The sequence below is a fragment of the Ictalurus furcatus genome, chromosome 13, assembly GCF_023375685.1.
Source record: "Ictalurus furcatus strain D&B chromosome 13, Billie_1.0, whole genome shotgun sequence".
NCBI classification, from domain to species: domain Eukaryota; kingdom Metazoa; phylum Chordata; class Actinopteri; order Siluriformes; family Ictaluridae; genus Ictalurus; species Ictalurus furcatus.
In genome coordinates this window covers 20,902,444-20,930,191 of record NC_071267.1, presented here as the reverse complement: position 1 = coordinate 20,930,191, position 27,748 = coordinate 20,902,444, and the positions used below count along the sequence as shown (strand labels likewise).

Genomic DNA, 27,748 nt, shown 5'->3' with positions numbered 1-27,748 from the left:
AGGATAAGTAGGCAAGAGTGAGGGGAGGGTGACGGCAGCTGCCGGACAATAAGCTCCCGGTGTGTGCACACTTCTCCTTTCACTGCAGCCTCATTCGACAGAAACCCGAGAGGCTTCCCTCTTACCCCCCTCCCAGTTTAGGACAAAGCTGCCCCCGCTGCCCTTCTCCATATTGCTGCAGCAGCCGCCAGCACACAATAGTCATTGTCTGCAGAAGAGAAAAGGAAAAAAAACGACAAGTCTTCCAAACCCCAGCTGCTGGTCCTACATGCAATGCAAAGCGTAAAAGTTTAGGAACGATCGCCCAAGCATGACAATGCCTGGAGCATACACACTACATATAGGCAACAAGCTGGGGCACCTCTCTGATCACTCTCATAAATGAAAGCAATGTGCAGAATGTTGAAAGTAACCTATACACTGCCTAGGAATGTTCAGCACAACTGCTGTAACTGAAACCTGCAGTTCTGGGCTATTAGAAAATTGAAATAGAATAGGTGTCCAATAGAAAATTGGACACCAATGGAATGAAAAGTCTGCACGGTGGTCATTCTCTGTGGCAAATCTGCTCCACCTTAAAACCAACACACTAGCAGACGGAATGCTATACTTTTTACAGTCCACTATGCTTCTGCACCAATAGGATGTTATAGTTTCTTAGGAATTCAGTAACACTTCCCCAGTTCGGCAGCTGAGCTTCTAGGTGTACTAGAACACATTTACACTGAAAGGGAATGGGGGTGATGTTTTGTACCTGGGTCTAGCGTTGGCCTGCAGGTTCACCTGCGTGGTGCTGTTTGATCGCCGCAGATTCTTAATGGCACGGGAACTCCCAATCCCACCATCAACCTGCCAACAACAGGAAGGAACAACCCATCAATTAAAGAGTCATTACAGTGACATAATGTGTTTTAATTGCTGCCGGCATTCAAACATATGTATTAGGATATTTTGTCTGGCTGAATTCCAAACGCTTATGTTACATTACACATACACACATTTTTGCTTTCAACAACACGGGAAAAGTACATCATTATTTACTGTGCAAAGGTGTTAGGCTCGCTAATTGTTTTTTTTAGTACAATCTTTGTTATAGATTTTTTTATTTTATGACTCGTACATGATCGAGTTAGTACAACAAAAAAAAAAAAAAAAAAAAACTTTTAGATTCCCAAACATTAGTTTTCCAGCACAAAATTAAATGTTAGAGAAATGTTTGTATGTCAGTAAAGAAAGCAACATATTACGTGGTAAGAGACATTTTTCAGACAAAAAAAAAAACACAAAAATGAAGGTTGCTGGATTTTGCTGCAAAAATAAGGAGCAAGTGCGACAGTCAAAGTCTCCAGAAGAACCGTGTCTGGTTCCGCAAGACGCTCAATAAAACTTACAGCTCATTTCCTTATAAAACTGCACTAATTGTACCCGATACTACTGATGAATTTTTTTAAAAGCAAATAGTCATCATACCAAATATCGACTTTGTTTCATTAATTACTGTTTACTGCTCTTTATAGAATTTTTTAAATACAGAAACATTTAATTTCATTATATTTGAAGGCATCTTTGCTCTACAGCATTTCTTTGCATGTGCCTAAGACTACTGCACAGTACTGGACATTCAGTTCTTATTAATACTTTATATCACAGAGCAGTTGAATAATTTTCTATAATAGCAGCTCTGACAGTACTGCTGGCTGCAAGAGAAATCACAGCTTTTTTCACAGGTGTTCCACAACATTCAATATAATTTTTTTTTTTAAATGATAAAAAATTATAATGTGTCGGTCTTTAATGGAGTTTGCAAATTGCTGTGGTATAAGAGGAATAAAATATTTCAGGATATGCTGTTACTATAACAGGAAGCTAATCAACTTCAAGGCAGTTGTCGTTGATTATTTTCCTACAACAGCATGCTCAGTGATGTTTTATTCCTTACTTAAAATAAGCAAGAAACCCTTTGGCTATCTACATGTAATATTATATAGATTTCACTTTAACAGCAGCACTTCATTCTATATTCAGGGTAAGTAGAAGACTGCATATAATAGCAGCTTATGTGCCTCTGTTTTATATTTAAATCAAAGCTTATTAGTGTGATATATCTTGCATGTGTACTGTACACGCACCCAGTATCAGACAGCAGTATATGTGGAATTGTAATAGATCACAGGTATGAACAATTTGATGGAAAGTGAAATGTCTAAGAAGATGCAGACTCACCGGTGTGTTGCGTTTGCCACGTCCGTCACTGGCCACAGACACAGATATAGAGCGGGAGAAGTGTTTTCCCGATGATGCACTGCTGGGCCTGCGGCTCATGGAAAGCTGCAGTCCGCTCAAGCTCAGATCCATCGCATCAGTGGCCATTCCAGACTGGATGGACGTGGGGCTGCGAGTAGTGTGCATCCTCTCTCAGCCTGAGATAAATGGGAAAGAGGTCAGTGGACTCGGATTCAGAGCCGGATATAATGAAGAATATAATAGAATAAGAAATTCAGTGGTATTTATCTGAAATGGGAGAGGATTCAACTATGAAGCATTTAAGGGGATTCAAGGAGGAGTTTTTAGGGTTAAAACTGTGAGAAGTTGATTGCAAAGGAAAAGGCAATATAGCTATTTCAAATCCTAAAACAAAGCCACTTGGGAAATTGTGCAGTTTTTCAAAGGCTGCTGCAGGACTATTATTTATTTATTTTTTTTTTTTAAAGGCTAGGCAGCAAATCGAATTATTTGCTAATAAGGTGAGAGCATCACAAAAAGCCGTTAAGAGCTTTTAATGTAGTTTTCTACATTTCATTGCAGAGGGTGTGTAGGAAAACCAAGGAGATTATACTACATAGGATGGTAACCTTTTAACAGGTCTTACGGTTCCCATTTATACAAGACTACATTACGTCAGAGATTATCACAGCTCCCAGTTCCCCTGCTGAAAAAACACCAGAAATATAGTTTCGCTTTCTAATGATTATTGGCCTAGTGGTTTCAAGCATTTTTCCATCAGGATCAAATGGATGTCATGCTTTCCAAAACTCTATTCTATCTTGATTCAGTTACAGCTCCAGGATGATTCTGGTGTATACCTTGGTGTGCATCTTCAACGCTTGATGGAATAATTTCCAAGTCGTTGTAGATACGTGTAATGCTACATCTCGTGGTTTTCTTGTTCAAGTGAAGCATCACTACTCACTCATGCATCACAGTTTTTTTTTGTCAGTTAAATCAGAGTGAATTCCACATCCACCTTCAGATACCATCAGATTTTTTATCAAGTTTCATAAACCATCCAAAACATCTAGTATCTAAACTCTTTACACTGGTATTAACCTATATAGAGAACAAAATACTAATGACTCCAAACCATTACACACACACACAAAAAAAAAACCAAAAAAACCAAAGAACGAACAGAAACCTGAAATCTTTCCCACTGTTTATTTTTAAGGCAGTGTAGTCCGCACACAACCGGAATCATTTAATCATTTAGGCAGCGTAGTCCGCACACAACCGGAATCATTTAATCATTTAGGCAGCGTAGTCCGCACACAACCGGAATCATTTAATCATTTAGGCAGCGTAGTCCGCACACAACCGGAATCATTTAATCATTTAGGCAGCGTAGTCCGCACACAACCGGAATCATTTAATCATTTAGGCAGCGTAGTCCGCACACAACCGGAATCATTTAATCATTTAGGCAGCGCAGGCCGCACACAACCGGAATCATTTAGGCAGCGCAGGCCGCACACAACCGGAATCATTTAGGCAGCGCAGGCCGCACACAACCGGAATCATTTAGGCAGTGTAGACTACAACCGGAATCATTTAGGCAGTGTAGACTACAACCGGAATCATTTAGGCAGTGTAGACTACAACCGGAATCATTTAGGCAGTGTAGACTACAACCGGAATCATTTAGGCAGTGTAGGGTACAACCGGAATCATTTAGGCAGTGTAGACTACAACCGGAATCATTTAGGCAGTGTAGACTACAACCGGAATCATTTAGGCAGTGTAGACTACAACCGGAATCATTTAGGCAGTGTAGACTACAACCGGAATCATTTAGGCAGTGTAGGGTACAACCGGAATCATTTAGGCAGTGTAGACTACAACCGGAATCATTTAGGCAGTGTAGACTACAACCGGAATCATTTAGGCAGTGTAGGGTACAACCGGAATCATTTAGGCAGTGTAGACTACAACCGGAATAATTTTCCCAACTTCCTAAAAGTTAATGTTAACCATAAATACTTACCAGAATGCAATTTAAAGTCAGCTCAGATGATACATGAAGAATTATCTGGAGTACTCGTGTTTATGGGCATGTTTTTATAGCTTGCTGGGGACCAAATGTCCCCACAAGTATAGGAATATCTAAAAGTTTTGAACTTGTACGTACATCTGGCTGGTCCTCTCGAGGATCCCCCCTCCCCAAATCTCCAGCTTTTTTATGTTTGAAAAAGAATCAAAAGGATTGTGTTTTATTACTGAGGTTAATGTTAAGGTTAGGTGTAGGCATGGCGGTAATTAGTTGCATTAATGTCCTAATGAAGGACCTCACAAGGATAGGAAGACAAACGCGCGCGCGGAGTAGGACGCTACAGCAGCTGTGTAACCAAGACAACGCCAAGCGTCGCTACAGGTGATGTGACCGTTATTGCCAGCTATTATGCTAAACCGAGAACAAAATATTAGCACCAACTCCTACATATTTTGATAGAATTTCGATATAGAGACAGTAGAAGGTTATTTCACGCTTTCTAGTGAACAGTGAGCCGCCTGGGATTTAACCATTAGTCATGATTGTGGTCGAGACTTCTTTCCTATGCACTGAAAACAATAACTAGCCTACATACTAATTCAAATAAACCTAAACTGGCTGGTGAATGTACAGACATTGGCTCCTTAGCTTTTGTTTTTTTAATCTTGACTCGTTAGCAGAAAAAACAACAATAAAAGCAGCGAGCTAAAATCATTACTCAGCACTCACCTAAGCAACATCCGCTGTGTCCACTGTAAAATAACACTGTAGCCGTGTAAACCCGCTTCTGGGGACCCGATTAACAGATTCCTGTCTGCGATATCACACTTCCACTACAGGAAAACTGTTTTCGTATCCAACAATAAATACAGCGCAACCCCATCTCTTAGCAACGAACCTATCAAATCGCTTAAATGACCTTGGCCGCCCAAACACAGCCAATCGCAGACCGGAGAGGGTGGAGCTTCGGGGGGGAAACTCCACCCATGAGGTTCTCTTATTGGTGGTTGCTCGGAGACTCTGGCTCTTTCTTGGTGATCTGATTGGTGGCTTTGATTGGAGAGGAGGAAAAAATGTTTGGTTGAAGCTCAGAGGTATTTTAGAGAACGTTGCAGAAAACGATGATAATAAAAATAACAACAACAACAACAACAACAACAATAATAAGTTATTGTTGTTGTTTCTTGTAATAAATATTTGTATGCATCTATGTTTATTTTATTACTGTTGTTTTTACAACAACCTTGCCAAAATATGGCCTGCCACTGGACACCAAAATATGAATTTGACACCATCACACATTAAGGTAGCAAATATTTATTTTTCAAATAAACTTACATACAGCTTTAAAGGGGGAAAATAGTATTTAGGGGGAAAAAGAACCTGAACCTTATTTCTGCTATAATTGGGATGGAAGGAAGGAAAGAAGGAAAGAAAGATTTAGATTTTATTAACAAGGTTCTCATTATTTGCCAGTTCCCAGTAGGCTTCGACATGAACTGATGAAAAAGAATAACTATAGGAACATCCAATTTAACAGGTGCTTGGCTGAGACAAAATATAAAAAATTAAACACAAGCGCCTCAAAACGTTGTCTGTGTCACTGTGGTGGTGGTGGGGGGGCTTAATAATCACTTTTGATATCATTAATACGTGTACACCAATGTATTCAAATGCATCGTCATAAAACGATCAACGGTACTTAGTAATTCAAGAACTGCTCGGGAATGAATTCAGATTCGCAACCTGAGACAATTTACATGACAAAATCAGTGGGTATAGAAAGAGGGAACATAAAAACTTTAGCACTTGTCGCTTACAGTAGAGCTATGCATCACAATGAAATAGCTTTGAGGAACACAGTCATCTCCTGAAGTCTACAGCAAGCCTCCAGACCTCTGCACCCATGCTCAGACAGATCTCCTCTGAAAGATTGTCTAGTCCAGGCAAAACAGGGGCTCCTTTTTGATCCAAATGTGTTTCCAGAGTGCTTCTGATGCTGAAAAAAAGGACAGAATTGGGGGAGGAGCAACAGTTAGCATTAAAGTCCATTGTTCATGGCACACGCATTCCGTTGTCCTGTCTGACCAGCTGCCTACTCGGGAGGTGGATCAAGGAGGCTTGGACTGACAGATGGAAGCCTGGAGGGGTCAAAGTGTGGCCCTGTGTAGTCAAAAGACCCCTGATCCCCAGGGGAACACAAGGTGGAAGAAGCCTTCTTTGCTGTGATTGAAAGCCCCTATGCAGCAACAAAAGCTTAAAAGCACTTCTTACTCTTTGTGGTGAAGTTCCAGACATTGTCAAGAAAAAAATAAAATTCAGTGGCACACTCCAACAATAAATGTGATTTGTAAATATTATTTGTTAACAAAGTGGTAATGCCACCTCTGTCTACTAGATCAAAGTGCCTTTAACATGTTTTTTCTTCTGTTCACACACATATAGTATATGTGTATTAAAAATTACGAAGTAATCCTTGTTCTAAGCCGATTTATTTAAATTAAACCCCGATTTGGATGAGAAAACAAATGTTATTTAACTATGTAAGTAAAACCCTCAGTGCTTCTGTCTGTTCACAAATGTGAATGCCATATAAACAGTGTGCATAACCATATGGGGCCAATAAATACTTCATGGTTCTTCCACCCAAATGGTGTTAGGGTTTTGTGCTAAGAGACAAGTAACCACAGACAAATAAGCTGAATGTCAGACAGACAAAAAATGAATACTCACTCCCAGTGAGAAGAGTATCTGGCGTCTGAGGTGATGTCTGTCTTTAAAAGCAGGATCTCATGAAGCTCCAGAGTGAAAAGTTCAACATCAGTGATGTCCAGGAACTCCTTCATCTCTTTCTGGCCATCAGCAGAAAGTGTCTCTCTGTACTCTTTAGAAAGTTTTGGGATAGGGTCCTGTGGAGTGAGACAATTCAAATAAAAATGTATCAAATAGAATACATATATAAAATGTTAGAGTATTACTTGAATAGATAATTCTATGTCTATGGATTTATATGTTGGAGAGATTTTCTCCTTAAGCCAAATAACATTCACTGGATGACACAACAACCAAAATAACACTATAGTCCTCATTCCAACAGACTTCATTCCAACAGGCCAAAATACAAGGTCAAATGGCGTAAATCTCCAGAGTGCGACACATGTTTTAAACAAAAGCCTGGCACACTCTGGCGAGCACTTTCTCTGGATTTACGACACACAGCTTGGGCCTCTTTTCCCCATTCAGGGTCAGCCCAGGTCAAAGGTTGGCAAGTGTAATTAGGGACAGACTTAAATGGATGAGCAGAAGGTAGCTTAATTCAAATACGTGTTTGCTTTGAATACCAATGCACACAATTACTCTAAATCACAAGCTGCAATGTATTATTATCATACTGATATTGAAATTGTGCCAGCTACTAATGTGATTAATAGATATAGGTACAAGGTTGTACCTTTAGGATATTCTATTCTAGTTGGTAAACAGCAAAAAGAGAAATCCTACTTTGGTGATGCTGAAACAATTCTCAGAGGCACTGAGAAATCCTTTAAAGCTTTTTTTCTAAAACTGGTGTTTATGCAGTGATATATTACTCATGTGCACTTATAGAGAGGAAGCTTTTTTAAAAAACAGACTTTCTAGAAGACTGCAGACCTTAAGCACCTTAATGTACCATGTAATACATCCTCAATAGCTTCAATCATGTTCCAGTCAATTCTCTACACTATCTCTTTGTGAATTAATTTCTTGAGGAATTGCATTTTATATTTTACAAATACATTTCACTGCTAGGGTGGCACAGTGGCTTAGCGGTTAGCACTTTTGCCTCGCACCTCCGGGATTGGGGGTTCCACTTCCTCCCTGTGCTTCAGGGTTTCCTTTGGGTACTCCAGTTTCCTCCCCAGTCCAAAGACATGTGTTGTAGGCCAATAGAATGGCATTCCCGAATTGTCCAATTGTCGAAGTGTGTGAATGGGTGTGTGAATGCGTGTGCATTTGTGCCCTACGATGGGTTGGCAGCCTTTCCAGGTGTCCCCTGCCTTGTTCCCAGAGTTCCCTGCTAGAGGCTCCAGGCTCCCCATGACTCATGTAGAATAAGCGGTATGGAAAATGGATGGATGGATTTCAGGGAAATGTTGGTTCAGTGGTTAAGATGTTGGACTACTGGACTACTACACCTCTAAGCTGCCACTGCTGGGCCCTTGAGCAAGGCTCAACTGCTCAGTTGTATAATTGAGATAAATGTAAGTCACTCTGGACAAGGGCACCTGCCAACTGCTATAAATGTAAATGAATTTCACTGCTAGCTATGCAACACACAATATTGTTTTATCAATGATATTGGTGTTAATAAAAATAATGCATGTTATAAACATGAGGTTCCTGAACTACATTGTTATTTCTGTAGAACACTGCAAAATGCATTCCACCCTTAATAATACAGTACATACTGCTCGTATACCTATTGCTATTCAAATTACAGTAATGCAGATAGATACGTAGCCAGAAGGAGAATCATGTGCATTGAATCTGGGAAACAGCTATGGCATGATGCTCCTATGCAGCAGTGGACATCCTTCAACCTGAGTTCATTTATCATGCAGTGTGGATGTGGACTGGTGTGGAGGCATTCACCTGTCCTCTCCTCAGCTTCAACTCACTCCTCCAGCAGGTCAGCAGCTGCCATGTGGCTGTACACTGATCCAGCCTGATATCTGCCAAAGCCTAAGAACACACAAACATATACACAAGAGAAATAAACATTGACCGCGACAGTTTATTTGTGCTCACTAAAAAATCATTCAAACAAGATTGAAAACTGGTCCAAATCAGCCCAATAGCCTTCATGTCCTGTGGCTTTACACACTCACCAGGCACTATTTTTTTTTAGGAAACCCTGTACACCTGCCATTCACACACTTATCCAATCAGCCAATCATGTGGCAGCAGAGCAATGTGTAAAATCTGCATATGCAGTTCAAGAGCTTCAGTTAATGTTCACATAATGTGATCTTAGTGACTTTGACCATGGCATGGCTGTTGCTCCCAGATGGACTGGTTTGAGTATTTCAGAGCCTGCTGATCTCCTGGGATTTTCATGTGTAACAGCCTCTAGAGTTTACTCAGAATGGTGCCAAAAACAAAAAACATCCAGTGAGCAGCAGTTTTGCAGGTGGAAATAATGAGAGAGGTCAGAGGAGAATGGCCAGCATGGTTTGAAAGCACAATATGTCAAACCTTTAGGTTGAGGAGCTAAAACAGTAGAAAACCACATCAGGTTTCATTTCTGTCAGCCAAGAACAGGAATCTGAGACCACAGTGGGCACAGACTCATCGAAACTGCACAACTGAACATTGGAAAAATGTCACCTCGTGACATTCTTCTACAATCCAGTTAATCTGGAGCAGATACAGAAAAAGATACAGATACACCCATGTGGCAGATATAAATACCCTTTAAATTCATGTTTTGAACAAAAAAAATAGAAATTTCAGACACTAAAATGTCTTGGCTGATTGACAACATTTAGAGTAAGGGGAAGATTTGTTTTTTTTTAAATATCGCTTTAATATGCTTATCAGGAACTGTGTCACAAATATAGAGTTTATCAAAATAAAGTGGAAATAATATGCCAATAATACTAATAATATGGTATAATGTGCATGCTAAAAAAACTGTACATAAAATGACTAGATACAAAAAAGTATCCTTTTTCCTATTTAAATGAATATTAATGAATTTACTGGGATTAAAGACTTCACTGCTACTTAAAGTCTAAATCATGGGGCATTTTTTCAGCATGATTATTGGTTATTATTCACCAGTAATAATGTCTAGTTATAGAAGGATTTTAAATCTCTAAACTGCCTAAGTATGCTAATACAAGGTGGACATTTAATATTATTCATATCATTTGAAATGTAATCATTTAATATCATTAATGACCTAATTCATGTATTGCATGGCAATTATGACTCAAGTGTGATTGAATGTATTATAAGAAGCGTAGTAGATTATGACAATCCAGACAGCTGTAATCCTGACCTTGGCTACACTGCTGGAGATGTGCTGCTCCATCTTGAGAGATTCATGAAGATAGGACAGTAGTGAGGATTTTGCACATCCTCCAGTTTTACCCAGGAAACGCAGGCCAATCTCCAGAGCATACACAGTGTCACACACATCAGTGAAGGAACGCAGCACTGTTCTTATCCAGCTGCATACTGAGGCCTTCAGCGGCTCCTGATTGTCCAAGAAAGGGTAAATAATTTTCAGTATATATCTACAAATTGTGCAGTTTCAGAAGGAATTTGGAATGATGTTATGACTAAATGCCAGTGAGCTGTACAGAAATTTGAACATTTCATTCATTGATCTTCAATATCTGAAGTTCCCTCAGATGGCCTTCAGCCAAGAGGTTAAACTAAAAACGTGTTGTAGTCGTAGTAAATGGTAAATTTTACCTGGGGTATCTTGCTTCTGACATCTTTCAAAACCTCTGAAAAATCTTGATGATGCCTCTTCAGATACTTTTCAGTGTCCTGCAAGTGTTAAACAAATAGTATTAACAAAAATGAACAGCAGAATCATTTTACTTCCAATATAGGCTACTCTTAAAATTTATTGAAATGTGTATAATATATTATATGTATATATAATATATAATATATTACAAGGGTTGGTTTTTATTCAACACTATATGGCAAAAACCTATGTCGCAGTTATCATATCATCTTTTAATAGGGTGGCACAATTAACAATATTTTAATTGTAATCCTGATTTTTGGCTTCCTCAAATAATTAGATATAATTGACTACAATACTGATGTGTTTAGCTAATTGGCCAACTTTAAATGTCAGTTTTTAGTGAATTAAACCTTGAGTTGCAATTTAAATGGATTAACTGCAGGCCTATGTGATCATCTATCCATCCATCCAACCATTTTCCATACCTCTTAACCTACACAGGGTCATAGAGAGCCTGGAACCTATCCCAGGTCACTTGGGGTACGAGGTGGGCGGGGGACACCCTGGATGAGGTGCCGACCCATCACACACTACAATGGCACACACACACTCACACACCCATTCACACACTACAGACAATTTGGAAATGCCAATCAGCCTACACTGCGTGTCTTTGGACTGGGGGAGGAAACCAGAGTACCTGGACGAAACCCCTGAAGCACGGGTAGAACTTGCAAACTCAGCAAACTCAGCACACACAGCGTGGAGGTAGGAATCAAACCCCAAACCCCAGAGGTGCTAGACAAACGTGCTAACCTCTAATCAGTTAATACGGTTAAAATAATTAATTTTAACTGAATGATTTACACATCTAAAAAAATCTATGAAAATGATGCACAATGTGAAAGAAATGCTGCTTTATTTTGATTTCAATCAATGTAGTAATATAAAATCATTTTGTTCCTAAACTGTCTGACTATTTTGCTTTCAATATCTTCCTCTGTAATTTAATGTTAATAAAGCATTAAAAGCATGACTAGTAAGTAGATTAGTTTACTAACTGTTTGGATGCGTGGCTTGCCAGCGAAAAAGTGTCTGTGAAGTTGTTTCTCAATAGCCTGCAGGTCGTAGTCACTGGCAGTTTGTTGACCCTTCACTAGTGTGTAATGGCAGTGAGCTAAGACCAGGGGCAGCAACTCCTTTTCTGGGTGGCACAGTGCCAACTGGCTCTCAGACAGCACCCCTACAGGAACACTGTAGTCACTGCAGGACACAAGAGGACATGAGTAAGCGACTTAAAGCGGAAACAGAGTAAAATTTAAGTCGCACAAAAAAAATCTTTCATTTTCTCCCAACCAGCACACACAGACACACCTGTCTTCCTGGCGACTGAGTTTCTGAGCTTCTCGCACCAGGCTGTTGTGAGTTTCTGACAGCAGCTCGACGAGAGCGTGCAGACACGAGCCTGGTCCACGACGGCTCAGGCAGAGGTACTTAACAGGACTGTCCATGCTTATGTCCTTCATACATAGTTCTGGATCCACACCTATAGCAGCTAACACACACCAAACATACATACACTGACACTCTCGCTCACCTTTACTACGTCAATATCAACAAAGCAATTCCATATTTTCATTCATTCCAGACATGGAGCAAAACACATCCATTGCAGTGCACCATGCACACACAGACTGCACCATTGAGCTGCCCACTCATTGTTTTTAAGTAGTTAGCACTCACCATTATTAGCTAGCTCCATTCTGAGATGGTTCCACACCATGAAGAAGGTCTGTAGCCTTTTTTTGAGTGTATTCCTATGGAGGCCTATTAACACACAATTATAATAGAACACATTTTAATTTTATGTGGTATTTTACAGAACAGGTCTAGTATTGTTACTCTATCTTGAATATGGCTACCTGCAGGAATGTTGTGAAGCAGTGTAGTAATGGGTGAAGAGTGTGTCTCAGCATCTATCGGCACTATTTGTATCAGATCCGACAACAGGGCTGCAAGGTCAGGCAGACAAGCCAGGTGTCTTATATACTGCACCTGTCACACACACACACACACACAGACAGAGGTGCACATGACATATCAGTCATGCAGAGATGAATTACATGAGACATTTCAATGTATCACCATTTTATCTCTGGATTAGCTCAATTAAAACAGCATTAACCCTTAACCCAGAATGTTGAATTTGTAATTGTAAATAAATGGAATTCCATAAGGACTAATTCCCTCCTAAAAGTTGGACAAATCCTTCACAATTTCATCTTAAGAATTCAGATACTACATACTTTTTCCAGAAACAACGAGAGGAGGGGAACTCGTTTCTGTGCCTGCTTTTGGGCAATAAGCTGAGAAAGATGTTCCACTGTCAGGGTGTCTGGGGGCGTCCAGAAAGAAGCATGATGGCTGGGACATTCAGAGGCGAGAGAAAGGAGGGAACGAGGGTCTCCCTTTAACGTCTTCATCAGAGCGCTGTTGGACAGCTTATTGTCAGCTGCAACCTGCTCCTGAGCATCACTTAAGTGTCTGTTCAAATCCTGAAAACAAAAAGAAAACACAGAGTGATGCCTTAGTTATGCAGAGCAGGAGACAGATCATAGGTTTTTATAAAGGTTAGACCGCTTCTTGCTGCTCTTGTAATTATTTTACAGTTCAGTATACTGTATAACATTGATGGCAAAGAGTTATTTATATGCAATGCGAAATTACCAAAAATATCTATAGAAAAATCCAGCTAGAACTGAAATAGGTGATTTCTGTGAACAGACCTTTAGAATAGGACTGATGACTGTTTCACAAACATGCTTCTCCCACTGCTCTCGAGCATGTCGAGACGACCATTCTCTTTCCCTCTGCTGGACATGAACTGGTAAAGAATAAAATCTGGTGTGAAATCTGGGCATAGTTCTTCAAACATCATATGCAGTGCTCAGGTCCTGCTTATTTAAGATCCCAAATAAAGAGTGCTACATGTACATTTGCATTTACAGCATATAGCAGACACCCTCATTCAGAGTGATTTACAGAACTGCTTTGTAGTCTCTATCAAAAACTTATCCTCATGCTATTTCACTAAGACAGGGACTAAGAACTGCATCAAGCTAAAACCATATTGGGGTTAGTACAGCATATAAAAAGACACATACTACAGGGTTGTTATTTTTTATTAATATGATACATTGCAAGGGTGCACGGTGGCTTAGCATTTAGCATGTTCACCTCACAACTCCAGGATTGGGGGTTCGATTCCCACCGCTGCCCTGTGTGTGCGGAGTTTGCTCCGGGTTCTCCGGTTTCCTCCCACAGTCCAAAGACATGCAGGGTAGGCTGATTGGCGCAGTGTCCGTAGTGTATGAATGGGTTTGTGAATGTGTAAGTGATTGTGCCCTGTGATGTATTGGCACCCCGTCCAGGGTGTACCCCACCTTGTGCCCGATGCTCCCTTGTAGGGGAGTAGGATAAGCGGTATAGAAAATGGATGGATGGATGGATGGATGGATGCATGATACATTGCGCTATAATGCGTGTGATGGGATTATTCACAAAGAATAATTGTGATAATGACTTCAGGTGCAAAGGAGGTAGAGGAAATAATACTTAAAATGATTTCTGCATGTGCTAATTGTTCTTTATAGCTGTGGCAAGTCATGCAAGAGAACACTAAAACTCAAGTAGAACACTGATTAAACGCAGTGAGATGCACTAAAACTGTTTAATATGTGATATAAAGTGTAAAATTGTAGAGACCAGTGTCCACATCTGCTGCATATGTACCATAAAACTAACTTTGAGAAAATTTAATAAAGTAATGGTTGTTCAAAATGGTGAAACTAACCTAATGCAAATTTAATACCTGCCCTTTGATCTTATTCACGTTTCTGAAAGTGAATATGACCAAATCTATTTTCATACAGTAAATACCACCCTGTATTTTGCAGTATTCTGCATCTTTATATAGAAACTGTATTTTCTGTCATGAGCATGCATTGGTTTCCATGGCGACCACATCATGTGCATATATTTTGTTGCAGTTATCCCCCCCATCACCACCTTTGATGTGGGATTGGCTAAATACTGACTTTAGGTTAGTGTATATAAGCCATGCTAGGCACAGATATCATGGCACAAAGTCCTGCCATTGTCTAATGCTTTACTGTTTATCATTCCTTACCTGTCTATGTTTTCTGTCCATTTGGATTCCCTACATTGCTCTTCATACTTGAGACTAATTGCACTGTGATTGGGGATTCTTCAGTACGCATATCCGACCGCCTTGCATTTGTGATCATGTTCTACTGTCGGTGGCACAGTTAACATTTCTGGAATGTTCTTATCAGTTTGCATAAGAAATGACCATGTTATTTAATATTATTTATATACTATGAACATGCTCACAGACCTGTGGGGAGTTGTGCTGAGGTGTTGAGGATCAGATGAACCGTGATGGCTGTGTCATCGCAGTTCAGATTCAGAGTCTTCCCCAGAACCTCCATGTCCTTTTCAAGATGGCGCCACAGAAACTCTTGGGCATTGTTCACAGTGGGGTGAATCATTGCATGGATACTCTGCAAAGATTCACACAAGTTGTATATTGTGATTATATTTTAATAAATGCATGGTGAATATTTCTCACCATGTATAGACTACACAAATTAATTATTGTTGTTCTCATATATGTGGACTTTTTTATGTTTGGATTCTTTACAGCTGAAATGAACGATGATCATTAAATATGCTTTTGCACTCACTGAACCATCTGGGATTTGAAGCAAATACAAGAAGCAATTTCATTAACTGTTTACATTTAAACATGCACTTTAACCCTTCAATTCACTATTTAGCAATGGGCTTGCTGCCTGAATCATAGCAGCTTGTCTCTTTTTATTAATAGCAAAACAATTCTGATAGTCATCCTAAAAATTAACCAATATATGTTTATTATTAGCTAATTACATGTAATATAAAGAAAAAGGACATAGAATCCATACCTATGCAAAATTTGTGAGCACAAATAAACTCAAGCGGGTTTGATAGGGATTTTTCTTTTTTAATTACTAACAAGGACCACTCATTTTCAACCCATTGTTTCACATTGTAATAAATCACCTGGGATAAATTATATAAAAATGACCTGATTATAATATCTAGTATAAATATACAGTAAATATAATATTTTTAAATATAAGCATAATAAATGTAGATCTGATCAATTTAGCTAAACGTATTTTCTATATGTTATTTTATTCATTATTATCCTTTGACCTGAACAGAATATGAGAGCATACAATCTCAGTGTACCTGGGGACTGAGAGAGGATCCATGCAGCATGGCCAGATGAAGGAAGAGACGCAGCACACAGGACTGGGCCATAGACAGATCTCTGTTTGGAGCATCAGATCTGCGGGCAGCATCATCCAGAATATGGCCTGGTCGGGTCCGATCACCCATATTGCCTTGGACTTGACTGAATCCATCTACTGGGTTGTGGTGTTGACCACCAATACGCACGCCACATGTGTCACAATTTCCCTCAACCACTGGCCTCCCACACTAGTAGAAGAAAAAACAAAGTTTTAAGTACTGTTTAATTCATAACACACTCATAGTTTCCTTACAGAAACATTTTAATATATATAGTCTTTTTTCATCATTTTAGATAAAGTCACAATTAAATGGATGCAATGAATCCTGTAAGCAATCAGTAATAAACTGCAGCTCACCTCTCCAACAAAAGACAGGTGACCATTTTTACAATCTGTAGTTCAAAATAAAAAAGGAAAATGAAGACAACATGTCGCTACATATCTCCTAATGCCAACTTCAAGTGATATACACTACCACTCAAAAGTTTGGACACACTTGACCGAATATACATTTTTTTTTATAGTCCTAAAGACATTTTAATGAAGGCTTATAGGTAATTCTTCCCTAAGACAACTGCAAATAATGAGTTACTGCACGCATACAGTATACGTTTCTGTCTGATTTCAAATGTATTTATAATAAATAATTTCACTTAAAACAAACTTTTCCTAAAATTTAAAATGATTTCTAGTAGTTTTCATTTCATTCGAGCTCAGGAGACGCAGTGAGGAGATTGGCCTATTTGGGAACTTTAAGAAAAGCTTCCTAAATGAAGTATTGACAAGAAGCCTAGAGCATGTTCCAACCAGCATGTTGTTAAGAATTTAAAATATAAACTAGTTTTGGTTTGTGTAACATTTTTCTTGGGCACTGCATAATTCCATATGTGATATTTAATAGTATTAATGTCTTCATTATTATTCTAAAACAATAGAATTTTTTTTAATAAAAAATAAAAAAAATTGTAAAAATGCATAAAACTGCATTTTATGAGCAGGGGTGTCCAAACTTTTTACTGGTGGTTCAAATACAGATTTAAGCTAATTATTTATTTTCTAACTCTCTCCGTTCCATTAACAACTTACAGTATTTCTTCAGCTTTTGCTCGTTTAACCACTGAGTGACCATACTGGTGTTGTCATCTGGCATGGTGGGAAGAAATGTTTCCTATAATAATAATAATAATAATAAAACAAAAATAATATCATCTATTTACAGTGAAAAATAAGATATGTACAGGAGGCTATGTTTCAACTTATCGGGTTATGTTGGACCTGTGATCGATACCAATTGTGTGAAAAGACAGCATAAATGTGTGATCAATAAAAAGGGGATAAAATGTTTCATAACCATAATCTTACAAATGTACATATTAATTCCTTACTTACTCTCTTAATAATTAATGCTTCCCATTGATTGATTTACTTTTCTTACCCTCATACTCTGTGGCCTAGAGGCAATGAGGTGGAGCGGATAGAGAAGTCGACTCCCACTATGGAACACAGCGATGGCATGAACCAGGATCTCCAGAAGAAGACGTCTCTGTGCTGATTTGTTTGCACAAGCATGCAGGTGAGACACGAGACTTCCAAATGGATTTGATAAAAGGCTGTTGCAGAGGTCATACAAGTGCCCTGTTGTGCTCTCCCTCACACTGCCCTTCAGCATCTCTAACTCCTGTTGAGGAAAACAGAAAGAAAGAAAACAGACTAAGACATTTTTAGCAGTTAACAAATGATGTCCTGCCTTTGTTATGTTTGTACATTTATATGGTGAACTGTTTAAACCATCTGCAATGTATTAAATGTGTTTCTGTTATATTCTGTACTACTATACAGTGCAAACAAATACAGTGCAAACAAATGATTACTGGGACTAGTTTATTATGCTTAATAAATTATTATGATGAGGAGGAGGAGGATGGTATTGACAATAATGACTGTTACTGTTATGTCATTGTTAGAATATTATTTTTTTACCTGTTCTCCAGGGCGTATGGCTGAGTCAGGTGACCCTAGGCGGCAGGTTACCTGTCTGAACAAAGCCAAAGCCAGGAGAACTCTCTTCGCAGACTCTGAACTGCGTACATTCTAGAGAAACACACACACACACACACACTTGTTATTATTCAGAAAGCATTATACTGTCCCAACCAAATCCCATTCATATATTATATTTGGAATTACAGGGTTATAAAGTATTTTAGCAGACTTGATCAAACATGAAGACTAAAGGTCAATTAGCAATTCTGGTGGAGGTTAGAGTAAGATAGTTGCTTTGAAACTCAAAATTCCAATCCAGCCCCTTCCTTTAGCATTCCCCCCTGTGCCATGAACACAGAACACTTGTGCTGCCTTAGTCTCAGCCTGAGATGTTCTGTTCATGAGATACAGAGCATCTGATGTTTTTGGTACATTTTTCTGGCCACAGGCTTTATTAGAGTGTTTAGCTTTAGGGTGGGGAAAAAGTCTGCTTACTAAAGAAACATGCCAGACACTCTAGAGAAGCTAGAGATCTGACTTGTGAGGCTAGTACTTCCTAAGGTAGATCACCTAAATGCTTGTGCAGGATGGGATGTTTTCTGAATTGACAGGCAACATGACTGACAGTCACCACTTGTATTAATTGGTTAGATGTTGGTGGTCCATGCCATTTGCTTTTTCTACCATTTATAAAATCCTCTGTACAAATATTTGACTGTCTTCACTAAATATTCAAGCTATTTGAATATTTGTCTTGATTTGACTAAGGGATTAAAGTGTACAGTGCTCCAGGACTTAGAAGAAGTGATAATACAGCATTCTTTTGTGTAGTGACCTGCAGGGCGGCTTTAAGTGCGTTTCTGTTGGACTCCAGCAGCACTTGGCCCACTCCATTTCTGACAGTGCGATACTGCTCACCGCAGCACAGAAATCGATCCACCTCGACAGGAATCAACCTCTTCAAACAGGAAACACGCCGAATGTAAGGATTACAGATTAATGTGCTATTCATAATAACTGGAAAGCTCCAGATTGGACCACACTTACCTGTAGTCGCAGGAGCTCAGCGGGGAAGACCCACTCGTAGGGGGCGCTGTTCATCACGGCCTGTACACAGTCTATGCCCGCCTGCCTGTTAAGAGATCTGAGCAGGTAGACTCTATACCAGTCATTCCGAGTATACTCACAGACCGCCTTCACCTCCTCTAACAGTCTCTGCTCCCATTCAACACATTCTCCTGAGGGAACAGACAACACTATTCATACTTCAGCAATATCACAATCAACATTAGACAAAAATACTGAACCAATTCATCATATCGAAATAAGTACAAAGTCTAACTAAATGCAAAAACAAAAAGAGAAAAAAATATCAGATCATAAGCTACTTTGCAGTCTATCTTAAGGTGTAAATCATTATGGCTGGCTAGACATACTTCCAAACATTATCACATCTACTACGTACATGTTAAGCAATCCGGTTCCGTGTAGTATTCTGTATACTACACTATGCATACTTTGCATAGGTTTCTGAAAATATTCTCAGCCTCACCGCTCTTATGGCTGACAGCCCTGGGCAGTATGCAAGCAGCAGTGTCCAGACACATCCTGAGACGGGCCATGGACAGAAGAAACTCGGCCGGCTGATGCTCCCTTGATGGCGTTTGCTTGCGAGCCAATCGGCTGAGAAACTTAATGTCTTCCTGCTGACGTTGCTGAAGTTCTTTGGCCTCCAGAGTTTCACTCAAACGCACACAAAGCAAGGAATCCTAGACAAACCCCACACAGGAATATATTTACATAGAAGCATTCAATGAAACATGAGACAAATTAGCTTACTTCAGGAGGTTATAAATGCACAAAAAAAATGTCTAAAATATAAAGAAGTTACAAATAAGCTGAACTGTATTATGGTATTAGAAAACAAAGAAAATGATGCATTAGGAAATGCGGAAATAGTTTAATACATTTTAATCCTTTACAGTAATTAAAGGTGTGGTTAGTAAATCTGTACACATTTTTCTATACCTAAAACAACAATATCATTTCAAAGATATATTCGAAAATAATTTTTCAAATTTTCAAATTACCCTTTTTTACTATTAGCTTTAGCTACTACAGTGACTTCATCATCTACTATTTACTTAAAAATATCTGTGGCAGTGGGGAAGTGCTCAAGCATCAGCTGCAGACAGAGAGGAGTTAAACTGACACGTAATATGTGATGATTCTCACCTGTGTGTGATCACAGCGAGTTTACTTATGCATGCTTTGTGTGTCTTTTCAGGGAGAATTCCATGAACCTGAGAGTGAGGGTCGGAGCTGACGGTGCTCGCACATAACACATGGGCACGTGCAAGGAGCATGAGCATGGAAAGTGTTGGTGAACTTGATTGAGGCGAAAGCTCTGAGATATAGAGACTGTGTTTAAGTTTTTTATTTATTTATTTTTTTCAGCGAGTTGTAGAGAGAGCACTGAAAATGCCTGTTGGAAAAATAATCCGCCTTTCCAAGTCCTCCTTCCCACCCACCTTCACACACACCGGGTTCTACAATATCCCATTTTGTATGTCTTTATATTTTTTAAAGTAACATTTTAATTAATTGAATACCTTGCAACACTCAACACACCAGCTGTTTTCCTTTTGAAACTGTATGGTCACAATAAATAGCGATTTGATTTCTTTTACCATTAATAAGAATAATCCATAACCAGAACGTCCATAACAAGAAAAGGACTCCAGAAATAACAAACTGCTCATTTAAGATCTCATTTTGCAGTTCTGGTTCTAGTTTGGGCTTTACATATATAGTAATAGCACTGAAAAATGCATGGAAGGAATGATATACCTGGAAACAGTTGACAAAAAGTCTGTAAAGTTCCATCCTGTCCTCATCAACCAGGAGTTTGTCCTCCAGGTTTTCCAAATATGTCTGAATATGGCCCTTTACCTGCTGAAAACTGAAGAAATAATCTGTGTTTGTGCAAAGTTTGTTCAGTCATGCTGCATAATACTTATTTGAGTGTGTGTGTGTGTGTGTGTGTGTGTGTGTGTGTGTGTGTGTGTGTGTTTGATAACTGTTTGCAAAGTCATTGATACCTGTATTGCAGTAAGAGTTTAGGCAACACAGATCGTACCACAGGACTCTGGTCAACACATTCCAGGAAAGGGGTTAGCTCTCTTGTCTTATACACGTCTCCTACAAGACAAATACATGCAAACATACACAAGCACAAAACAATATACTTAACCAAAAATTTTTACAGTAAAACCTGCATCTCTTAATTAAGGCAGCTAAATAATTTGGCAACTAGCACAGATTTAGGAAATACTCAACTGCTGTAGCTTCTCTCAGAATACCTACAGTATGAGCTGTCTAGCATTAATAAAAAGGCCCTACCCTGTGCTGAGATAAGCAGAGAGAAGAGCAGCTCCACCATGTCCTCTTTGGGGTTCTGTTCCTTGGAGAAGCAAAAACGAGAGATCACCTCCAAAAAGAAGGAATTACAGCATCTCCTCAACTCTCGATGTTGTTTTAGGGACAAACTGAAAAACACATTTTTTAATCAGTAATAAAATACAATATGGTCACAAACCTTAGAGACACCATTATTATAAGTTTCTACCACAGTGCTGTTGCATCCTCAAATCTGACTGCTCAGAAGATGTTGATTAATGTTCTATAACAGCAGCACAACACAATGGTGCTGAATGTAAGAAAAAAAAAAGTTATATTTTAGATTGAGTTTATATTAATGCACTGTTAATGTCTATGTTCTAATATATCATAGTTTCAAAAGCAACAACCCATTCAAAGTGACTTGTATGGTGAAAGTTTGACATATCCTAAATCTAGCTGACTTATCAAATGAGAGAGAGAGAGAGAGAGAGAGAGAGAGAGAGAGAGAGAGAGAGAGAGAGAGATGGAGAGAAAAAAAGAGTGGCTGGAGAGGGAACAACTGCTTATAGTTCCACAACATTATAAGTATGCTGTCTCATTTGCTAACATATATAGCAGTTGTTCCCTCTCCAGCCATTCTTTTTTTCTTTCCCTCTCTCTCATATCTATGTATGTATGTATGTATGTATGTGTGTGTATATATATATATATATATATATATATATATACACTATCATTGACAAACTGTTTTGGAATATGAACACCATGTCATTAACAGCTCACCCCCAAGTGTTTTATTCCTAACATACAATATATGGCCAAATGTTTGTGGACACCTGACCATCACACCCATATGTGGATCTTCCCCAAATTGTTGGATATCTTTGTATGCTGTAGCAGTTTCCCTTCACTGGAACTAAGGGGCCCAAACCTGTTCCAGCATGACAATCCCCCTGTGCACAAAGCAAGTTCCATGTAGACATGTGCTGCATCCCAATTCACCTACTTATACTCTGCACTAAAATTGTACTCGTTTTGTGATGAAAAAGTATATATTTTTGAGTGTGTAGCAAAACAGTACATAGTCACTGGGACATACTAACACATCATGTAATGGAAGAGAACGTTGTTGCCTAGTTACGCACACTGTCACCGTAAACAAACTCTTTATTGCATTTCAGCTTCATTCATTGTTCCTTATATAATTTACATTATATAATTTAATTTACCATTCCTTTGAATTATCTTTCCACATTTCATTTACACCTGTCTAAAATTTGGTGAAGCAAACCGTCACAAAACTCCTCCTCCCTCGCCCAAGGCAATATATACCTGAAAAAGTGTTCATGGATCCACACTTTGAAAATCTACCGGAAATAGTAGACCATCTACTGGAAATAGTAGACCGGAAATAGTAGACCATCCAGGTACCTTTGGGATATTCATTTTAACATACTAACAATAGGGACACAATAATTCTAATCTATAATTCTATACTATTTAGGACTGATAGTAGGCAAACTGGGCTGCAGCAGTGGCTTGCCAAAGTTGGATTGGAAGAACTCGAGTGGCCTGCACAGAACCCTGACCACAAGAGTATGGTTTGATCATAATTATATTAGCTAAAAACAGTATTTGTTACACTTGTGCTCTTGTGAGACTCACTTTATGCTGGCTGAGATAGCTGGCTGGTAGTTAGGAGGAAGCTGTGTCCTGCATTTAGGGCATTTTTCTTCCCTTCCTCGCATACATTTCTTCATACAGGACAGGCAGAACACATGCTCACACTGTAGGACACAGGGCTCAGCCAAGTCATCCAGACACACGGGACACTTCAGGCCAAAGCTAAGGTGAGAAACAGTCCAGGGGGAAAAATGGGAGGCATTAAAATTAAAATTTAGTCCTACACTTAATCAAAGCACAGAAACCATCCATAAACTTGATTAAGATTAAAACACATGGGTACTGTGGAAGGTAAGCAGTACCGTAACTCTCTGCTTATGGATTCCTCATGGTAATCATTGAGGATACGGATGAGCTGCTGCAGACAGGCTTTGCTCTGAAGGTCAGGACGATCCTCCATCAGCTAATGCATTGGGGGGAAAAAAGTTTAGGCATTTATTTGACCAAGAAATGACATTAATAGCTCAGTAACAAAATGCAAACTAGCAATGAGGGATAATTTTGGTGTGTTTTCCCACTACACTGACCCGCTGTAACTGGCTGCAGTGTTTAAGTGTCAGTGCCACCAGCGTCTGATCACGCGAATTTACTTTCACCACAACTTGCTCGATAAAAGCAGCAACCACCAGCATCCCCTGCCATACAGACCTGAAAAGCACAAAAAGCTTGTCAGAGCAAGTATTACTGATTATTTGGGAGACATACATTTCTAAAAAGTCTTTCTCTTTTACTACACAAGGCTTACTTTATAGCATCCAGATGTTTGAGGCAGACAGGACTGCAGAGGGAGCTGTAAGTTGGACTGAACGCACTCTGCAAGCAGGGCTGCAGCAATTCAACTCTGCCCAGAAAGACTAAGCCCTCAGAAACCGATTTAATGGACTGAAGCTTAGTCTCCTCCACACATATCCCAAGAGCTAGAATGTCTTCATGCTGTGACACATGAAAATGATGAAGTTCTGATAAGTTGTTTTTTTTTTTACACCACTGTTAAATTAATGTACTTTTCCTTTTACTACTCATCTCTGAGAGGTAAGCAGGAGATTGAGTTGGAAGGTATCTCTGATGTTCTCACCATGTCTGGTAGGCCTTTCTGTGAGGACTGTTTCAGAATGAGAGGAGCTAACTGAGGCTGGATCTGCAGAATGTGTAAGAGCGTGTCGAGTCGTGGACCGAAGTGTCGGGCTGCTGCCATGATCCAGGCTGGAGAAAGATCAGCAGTCACGCCCATGTCCTGCTGCAGAGCTGTAACACATCCTAACACCGCTGCATGGAACACCTGCAACAAAAGCATACGCATAAATGTGTAAGCACAAACACAGAAAAAAGAGTTTTGATATACAGTGGGGTCCAAAAGTCTGAGACAACATTGAAAATCTGGGATTTTTTAATATTTAAAACTGGAAACAAACAGAAAACAAGGACATTTCTAGGTCACTATTTAAATTTAAGCAAATTTGTGAAATTCCGTGAGTCTTATCTCTTCCACCAAAGCATGCGCTCAGACAAAACGCAGATGGATTTGATCCAACATCGATCATCATGCTTTCCACAAACTTGTGGAGTCTGTGTCAGCTTGAGTGCACATTATCATTAAAGCAAAATGAGCAGACAAAACACCTGACGGAGAACCTCACTTGGTCCCTCAACACCGGTTCCATACCCAGGAAAGCCCAGCAGAGTTTCTACTTTCTGAGAAAGCTGAAAAAAAACATCTCCCACCCCTCATCCTCACTACATTCTACAGAGGAACCATTGAGAGCATCCTCAGCTGCATCACTGCCTGGTTTGGAAATTGCACCGTATCGGATCGCAAGACCCTGCAGCGGATCTCTTCCCTCCATCATAGACATTTACACCACACGCTTCATCTGCAAAGCCACCAGCATTGTGGATGATCCCACACACCCCTCACACAAACTCTTCACCCTCCTGCAGTCTGGAAAAAGGTACCGAAGTGTTTGGGCCCTCATGGCAAGACTGTGTAAAAGTTTCTTCCCCCAAGCCATCAGACTCATCAATACTCAGAGACTGGACTGAAACACACACACTCTGAACTGAACAGTGCCCCACTCCCCTTGCAATATTTGCACATTTCTGTATCAACTCTATCGCATTTTTGCTGTTACTATATTTATAAAAAAAAATAGCGTATTTAATTTCTTGTCACTATTATACATTTTACCTGGCTGCTACCGCAATAACTGCTATGTCCACATATGGTATAAGCTAATCTGATGAATACTATGAAACAGGATGTTATGTTTATATTCACAGCATTTTTTTAAATTTTATTTTATTGTTATTCTTTGGCATCTATCTTTTTGCACTACCGGTTATATCGGACACTTCCACACTAGAACTATGTACTGGTCAGGGCTACACTGGCACTTACTGTGCCTATTGTCCTGTTTTAGTAGTTACTATACTGTCTTGTGTCGTTTGCACACGTTTGCACATGCACTTTATGTAAAAATGTGTAGGTCTTATTTAGTTCTGTGTCGTCTCATGTAGTTAGTGTGATGTTTTATGTAGCACCATGGTCCTGGAGGAACGTTGATTTATTTCACTGTGTACTGTACTAGCTGTATATAGGTGAAATGACAATAAAGCCACATGACTTGACTTGACTTGAAAGCAGAAAGATTCTACTTTTTACTCAAGTTAATGCCTATAATATCATGAAACCTTAGGGTTAAATTGAAAAAGAAGCATTTTCAATAGTGGTCTCAGACCCCACTGTATGTTTGACTGCTTAATTACTATCACAGGACAGAGAGCTATGACTTGGTGTCTCACCTTCGCTTCTTCTTCACTCTTGATTTTGAAGGAGAGTATTACAAAATCAGTGAGATATCTCTGGCGCAGTTCTATGAGCTCTGTCTCTGAAAGTTTTTCCATGTAGCCACCCAACCGACTGCCAGTCACTGCACTTACAAACTGCTGGATTCTCTTGTGGCTGCTCTGTTCAATACCTGAGAGAAAAAATAGCAAAGCAACATTTTAGTGAAGTATTATCCTGATACCCGTTGTTTTGATACTCAGCTGTCATTTATAGCCATTTACAGCAACATTTGGAAGATGCCCTTATCCCAGCAGAAATGCTATGTAGTCTCCATCAGAAAATATCCTCATGCTAGTACAAATATGGTCTAAGAATACTATCAAATAAAATCCTGTTAGAGATGTGTTAGTACAATGAGTTCATACTGCAACAAAAACAGTACAAGTCAAGTTTTTATTGCTCATTTAAAAGCTTAGGTCTTCAGTACTTGTTTCAAGACATCCAGTGACTCTTGATGTAGGTCTTTCTTCTGTCTTGAGGGATAGTGGGTCGAGTCAAGCTATGCTAGAGGCTTGAAGGAAACATGGTCCAGAGCCAGGTTTGAGAAATGCCTTCAAGAAGGTGGGGACTGATCCATTTTAACTTTGTATGCAAGCACCAGTGTTTTAAATCTTATGCAGGCAGCTCCAGGAAACCATTGAAGAGAATATAGCAATAGAATGATGTAGGAGAAACAAGTCTGCATTCTGGATGCTGCTTCTAACTGGTCTTCATTAACCTGAATTGCTATCAAAATGGCCATTGAAAATTCAGAGCTGAAAGTGCACCATTATTCATGACTACTATATTATAGTTATTACTTTCCCTCTGTATAAAAAAAAACCTATCCTGTAGATCAGTGCTTAAATAGTGTTGTAAATCTCTTTGTCTTCTCACCCTGCACAAACTGAGACTCCTCCCACAGGCTATGACAGTACAGTCTGATGAGCCAACTAAAAGGTGCAGTGCAGGGGAACGCCTCTCCTCCCACCACCAGATTGCACTGCACATCAATCTCTTGTTCTGAGGAACTAAAAGAATGAAAACAATAAGCATTTAGTTTCCATTGTAAAATGGAATGGACCAGTCTAAAAAACTAGATCACAATGATCACAATTTTATTCAAACTTGTACCTTGAGTTCTGTGGCACTGGCAGGTCTAAAATTTGCCCATCATCAAAGATGTCCAGCCAGAACTGGACAAGCCCTTCACTGAGCCCTGCACCGCACACCAAGTCCAGGTTAGAGTCTCTGTCCAACACTTCTAATATCCGGGCCAGAATTGGGGTCAGAACTCCCTGTAGACATCGCCACAGAGTGTGCCTGTGTATCAAAATTATAAGGAGACAGAAAATGTTATGTAAGTAAAACCATTGAGCTTATGTGCTGTTGGTAGAGAATAGAGGCGTATTAGTTAGTTGAGAGTGAGTTGATATTCAAGTCGGCATTCAAGTCTCTAATAAGTCACTAACAAGTTTAAGTCAAGTCTCGACTCACAGACAAGTCCAACACTCAAGTACATCAGTGATTGACATTTTCTACTGTCACTGAGGACTAATTAAGTCAAATGATCAAACATTTAAGCCAAGACTTGAGTCCACTACACTACCTGAGAGTGCCACCTTCTTGCAAGGCCTCCCGCTTCATTATTTCTCTGTTCACCCAGTCTCCGGAATCAAGTATATCCTCCTCTCTCTGTGTCAGGGCCACCACCAATCGCCTCAGCAATATTTCCTGGTAACGTG

The 27,748-nt window shown here is 39.4% G+C and overlaps 2 protein-coding genes and 1 long non-coding RNA gene across 6 annotated transcripts in view; 1 reads left to right on the top strand and 2 right to left on the bottom strand.

The window, feature by feature from the left end:
• cep131 (centrosomal protein 131) overlaps positions 1-5,229 on the bottom strand; it is a 32,803-nt gene extending 27,574 nt beyond the window's left edge. For 3 of the 4 annotated variants that reach the window (XM_053639927.1, XM_053639928.1, XM_053639930.1), the window contains exons 1-3: positions 4,994-5,228; positions 2,224-2,420; positions 755-849 (exon numbers count right to left, since the gene is read on the bottom strand). In XM_053639927.1, coding sequence (XP_053495902.1) covers positions 755-849; positions 2,224-2,409 — 281 coding nt within the window. In that variant the 5' untranslated portion in view covers positions 2,410-2,420; positions 4,994-5,228. Of the gene's footprint in view, positions 1-754; positions 850-2,223; positions 2,421-4,993 lie in introns of all 4 variants that reach the window. The other variant, XM_053639929.1, reaches the window with a different exon arrangement.
• Positions 5,230-5,546: 317 nt separating this feature from the next.
• Positions 5,547-27,748, bottom strand: part of rnf213b (ring finger protein 213b) — a 42,871-nt gene continuing 20,669 nt past the window's right edge. The window contains exons 32-63 of the mRNA XM_053639627.1: positions 27,613-27,748; positions 27,138-27,326; positions 26,901-27,034; positions 25,979-26,154; positions 24,255-24,458; positions 23,925-24,112; positions 23,707-23,827; positions 23,482-23,582; positions 23,162-23,341; positions 21,497-21,642; positions 21,196-21,295; positions 20,945-21,056; positions 19,647-19,863; positions 19,142-19,332; positions 18,930-19,052; positions 18,092-18,202; positions 17,547-17,789; positions 17,198-17,279; positions 16,469-16,503; positions 16,047-16,298; positions 15,148-15,313; positions 13,517-13,614; positions 13,037-13,285; positions 12,653-12,785; positions 12,474-12,557; positions 12,105-12,285; positions 11,792-11,993; positions 10,727-10,804; positions 10,308-10,505; positions 8,897-8,986; positions 6,998-7,173; positions 5,547-6,263 (exon numbers count right to left, since the gene is read on the bottom strand). Of these exons, the coding sequence (XP_053495602.1) occupies positions 6,128-6,263; positions 6,998-7,173; positions 8,897-8,986; positions 10,308-10,505; positions 10,727-10,804; positions 11,792-11,993; positions 12,105-12,285; positions 12,474-12,557; positions 12,653-12,785; positions 13,037-13,285; positions 13,517-13,614; positions 15,148-15,313; positions 16,047-16,298; positions 16,469-16,503; positions 17,198-17,279; positions 17,547-17,789; positions 18,092-18,202; positions 18,930-19,052; positions 19,142-19,332; positions 19,647-19,863; positions 20,945-21,056; positions 21,196-21,295; positions 21,497-21,642; positions 23,162-23,341; positions 23,482-23,582; positions 23,707-23,827; positions 23,925-24,112; positions 24,255-24,458; positions 25,979-26,154; positions 26,901-27,034; positions 27,138-27,326; positions 27,613-27,748 (4,832 nt within the window). The 3' untranslated portion in view covers positions 5,547-6,127. The remainder of the gene's footprint in view (positions 6,264-6,997; positions 7,174-8,896; positions 8,987-10,307; positions 10,506-10,726; positions 10,805-11,791; positions 11,994-12,104; positions 12,286-12,473; positions 12,558-12,652; positions 12,786-13,036; positions 13,286-13,516; positions 13,615-15,147; positions 15,314-16,046; positions 16,299-16,468; positions 16,504-17,197; positions 17,280-17,546; positions 17,790-18,091; positions 18,203-18,929; positions 19,053-19,141; positions 19,333-19,646; positions 19,864-20,944; positions 21,057-21,195; positions 21,296-21,496; positions 21,643-23,161; positions 23,342-23,481; positions 23,583-23,706; positions 23,828-23,924; positions 24,113-24,254; positions 24,459-25,978; positions 26,155-26,900; positions 27,035-27,137; positions 27,327-27,612) is intronic.
• LOC128616814 (uncharacterized) lies at positions 22,571-24,050 on the top strand. The gene is made up of 4 exons (XR_008387490.1): positions 22,571-22,923; positions 23,001-23,092; positions 23,261-23,346; positions 23,919-24,050. It is a non-coding gene; the product is annotated as an uncharacterized LOC128616814 (long non-coding RNA).